Genomic DNA, 3,829 nt, shown 5'->3' on the forward strand with positions numbered 1-3,829 from the left:
ATAGAGGAATTATTGTTGGAAGAATTATACAAGTACCTTTTGAGAGAGGGGGAAAGGGAAAAACCTTTGGCGACCTGATGTTTCTCCCAAGAGTGATCTTGGCAAGGTGTAAATATAGGAGGGAAGCCATACTCAGGGGTGCAATAAGGAGAAGCCATAAAATGAGTGGCATTAGAGGTCTCATTAGAAGGAGACAACGGAATTAACACCTGGGAAGTAATGGCCAAAGTGGTTATATTAAACTCAGATGTATTTGTTGGGACTCTTCTTGTCAGGCGTTCTGGAACCCACACCAGCTCCGTCCGGTCCCGTCCCCGGCGGCGCTCCGCTTTCTCCGCAGCGTGAGCCCGCTCCGCAGCAGTGCAGGCAGGTCCTTCAGCCGCGGCCGCAGCGACGCCGGCGGCTGCTCGCGCTCCGGCTCGCGGGCGCTGGGACTGTGGCGCAGAGCGCTGTCCGCCGCCGCCACCGCCGCGGCCAGGGCCGGGTTCTCGCACGGCAGCTGCATCTTGACTGAGCCCACCGCCATCCTCATGCCCAGACCGCGGCCGCGGCCCCGGCAGCTTCTCTCAAAAACATCTGCAAAGTGCTCTGCTTTACCTTAAGTCCTTTTGAACGTAGCAACCCATCTAGGGCCAACAAAATTGGGCTTGAAGAAGCAATGCCCATAATGTTTTTAAAGCTATAAAGAAAGTGAAAGTACAAAAATCCCCGCTCTCTTCCTTTTACAGGGGAGCGTTCCGTTCTATGAATTCCCCACTCTCTTCCTTTTACAGGGGAGCGTCCTTTTTCCCGCTCTCTCTCTATTTACAGAGAGAGCGCCCCGCTATTTGCTTGCGGATTCCCACTTTACCTGGGAACTTACCGGTGCACCACCCTGACTGCTGAAAGTTCTGGATCCTGGGTTCGAGGAATATAATTCCCCGTCCGGGCCACCTATTGTCGCGACCCCTCGCTGGCAAGGGAAAACACGACACAGGATTCTTCTTTCAGCAGTTTATTCAGGCCTTGTTTCATGTATCAACTTCTAGTGACCCCCCGCCGAGCGCCCAAGCATAGCCTAATAAAGCTTACTCAAGTCCAATCCAAAGCTGCCACGCGGGGTTTTCTCATAGGGTGCTGAGGGACAGTGCGCCAACTCTTCCTAATAAGGAGTTGTTTACCAAGATCCACAACGGAGACCGGCGCCGTCTTCTAATGGCGGCAACGGTCTACAAACACGGCTCACCACAGTTAATGATGAAATATATTTATTCTCTGAATTACGAAAGTGAATATGGTCCATAAAGACTCATCTTCCAAACATGTAAAATATAATCAACCATCTGGATGATGTTGAAGAACTTCAAAAGTATTTAGATATAATCCAGGTCATGCTAGGTAAATAGACTCTGGGCATCCTAGCATGGTGCTGCCTTTCATGTTCAAATCTTGTGAATCCAGTCTTACCATTGGTACCTTTCTTACAAATAATCATCTACTAGAAGCAATCTGATGACTTGTGGATATTTATTGTTCCCAGTGCACTATTTCCTTACCAAACTTCCTTACCAAACTTTTTCCTAAGCAAAATCCTGTCTTTATGGGAAATTTCTTTTTCCAAAGAGCTTATATAGAGCATTTTTGACATCTTTATTCCTTAGGCTATATATAAGAGGGTTCAGCATGGGCACAATAATAGTGTAAAACACGGAGGACACTTTCCCTTGATCCATGGAGTTGACTGATGATGGTTGTAAGTACATGAATGCTAGAGAACCAAAGAAGAGAGCAACAGCTGAGACATGGGAGCTGCATGTGCTAAAGGCTTTGGCTCTGCCCTCAGTGGAGTGAATGCGTAGGATGCTAGCTATGATGAAGACATAGGAGCTAAGGATTGTCAGGGTTGGAACAAAGATATTAAATGCACTTAAGCACAGACCTATTACTTCATTTATAAATGTACTGGAGCAGGAGAGCTCCAGTAGTGGAAAAAGATCACAGAAATAATGGTTTATTATATTATCCTTACAGAAAAGCACTCTTAGCATGCAAACAGTGTGAGCTGAGGCACCAATCAAGCCCATGCTATACACCCCAACTACCATCCAGGAACAGACTTGATTAGACATGGTAACATTGTAAAGCAAGGGGTTACAGATAGCAACATAGCGGTCATATGCCATTGCTGACAACACGTGACACTCTGCAATTGCAAAAATAGTAAAGAAGTAGAGCTGAGTCATGCATTCAGCATAGGAGATGGTGTTTCTCTCTATCACAAAGTTCCCCAGCATTTTGGGAGTAATCACAGTGGATTGGCAGAGGTCAATGAAGGAGAGACTGCTGAGGAGATAGTACATGGGGGTGTGCAAATGAGAGCTGAGCCCAATCAGTGTGATCATACCCAGGTTCCCCACCACTGTGAACATATAGACTCCTAGGAAAAGAAGGAAGAGGGGCAACTGGAGCTCTGCTTTGTCTGTTAATCCAACCAGGATGAACTCAGTCACTGTAGAATGATTTCCCTCTGCCATTTTCTCCTGAGAATCCTAAGTACGAAGAGAAGAAAAATTATGAACAAAGCATCTGTTATCCAATCACTTTGTGAGAAACAAAGTTCAAGTCTTTGCAGACAGTTGTCTCCATTTCTTTCCTGACCCTGCCTTTTAGCAGTCAAGGACAGTAGGATCACAGGAATATGTGACATGTAAATTAATATCAGAACTGTCCCTATTTGTAGTCTTTGCTTTAAGATTTGATATTAGTATTACCCAGTCCCTGAACTCCCACAAAACTACTCTGATAAATAACAAAATAAAATAATAATGTATCCGAAGCATTCACAAGAAACACATAGTCACATTGGTGTAAGACAAAAAGTCTTTGCCTCTAAGATAATGAACAAGACATGATGTCCACTCTCTACACTGCTAGAATTTCTTGCCAGGGCAATTACGGAAAAAATAAAATTAAATTAAAGGACACCCAGATTGTAAAACAAGAAGTATTACTCTCTCCATTTGCACATTTGTAAGTGGCATAATATTCAAGGTGAAAAATTGCATAGATTTTGCATAAAGGACCTTTAAAATAATGAAAATTCTAACATGGTGGTAGCATATAAGACCAATATAAAAAGTCAATTGTATTTCTACAAACTTTAATTGAACAGTGAAATATGGACTTGTAATAACAAAAAATAAAAATATATATATTTTATGGAAGACATTGCACACAAAATTACTATGTAATGTCAAATGGAATTGAAGCCATTCATAAAAAATTCCATGTTCATGAATCAAAAGACTCAAACTAGCTAGCATTTGTGGCACATGCCTGTAATCCCAGGGACTCAGGAGACTGAGGCAGGAGGATCACAAGTTCAAAGCCAGCTCCAGCAACTTAGTGATGCCCTAAGCAACTTAACAAGACCTTATCTCACAATAAAAAGTAAAAAGGTCTGGGATGTAGTTCAGTGGTTAAGTGCCCTTGGATTCAATCCCACGGCACAAAAACAAAACAAAAATCCTCATCCTAGGGTAAATGGTAGAAATACCCAAATTTATCTACAAATGTAGTACAATTCTTATCAAATTCCAGGATTGTTTTTCTCAGATGTAGACAGGCTGATTTAAAAAATCTTTATGTAAATGCAAGGAATGAGATAATCAAAGCAGTATGGTTGGAGTTGGAGAATATCATGCTAAATGAAATAAGCCAATCCCACAAAACCAAAGTCTGAATGTTTTTATAATATACAGATGCTAATTCACAATAATGTGGGGGGCACTAGGGAAGAATAGCATTACATTAGATTAGGTAGAGAAAAGGATGTGAGGGAAGGGGAGGG

The 3,829-nt window shown here is 42.8% G+C and overlaps 1 protein-coding gene across 2 annotated transcripts; it reads right to left on the bottom strand.

Moving 5' to 3' along the window:
* Nucleotides 1-1,577: 1,577 nt before the first annotated feature.
* Nucleotides 1,578-3,512, bottom strand: LOC124103167 (olfactory receptor 8G50-like). Of its 2 annotated transcripts, XM_046459670.1 has the most exons (2): nt 3,501-3,512; nt 1,578-2,519 (listed from the first exon to the last, which is right to left on the bottom strand). In XM_046459670.1, exons 1-2 carry the CDS (start codon nt 3,510-3,512, stop codon nt 1,578-1,580), a joined length of 954 nt encoding a protein of 317 aa, XP_046315626.1. The 2 variants fall into 2 exon arrangements, with proteins under 2 accessions (XP_046315626.1, XP_046315627.1); XM_046459671.1 differs by lacking the exon at nt 3,501-3,512 and having other exon boundaries at nt 1,578-2,522.
* Nucleotides 3,513-3,829: the final 317 nt, after the last annotated feature.

The sequence above is a fragment of the Marmota monax genome, unplaced genomic scaffold, assembly GCF_021218885.2.
Source record: "Marmota monax isolate L192 unplaced genomic scaffold, Marmota_monax_Labrador192_F-V1.1 WCK01_AAM20220418_F8-fsc00409, whole genome shotgun sequence".
Lineage (NCBI taxonomy): Eukaryota > Metazoa > Chordata > Mammalia > Rodentia > Sciuridae > Marmota > Marmota monax.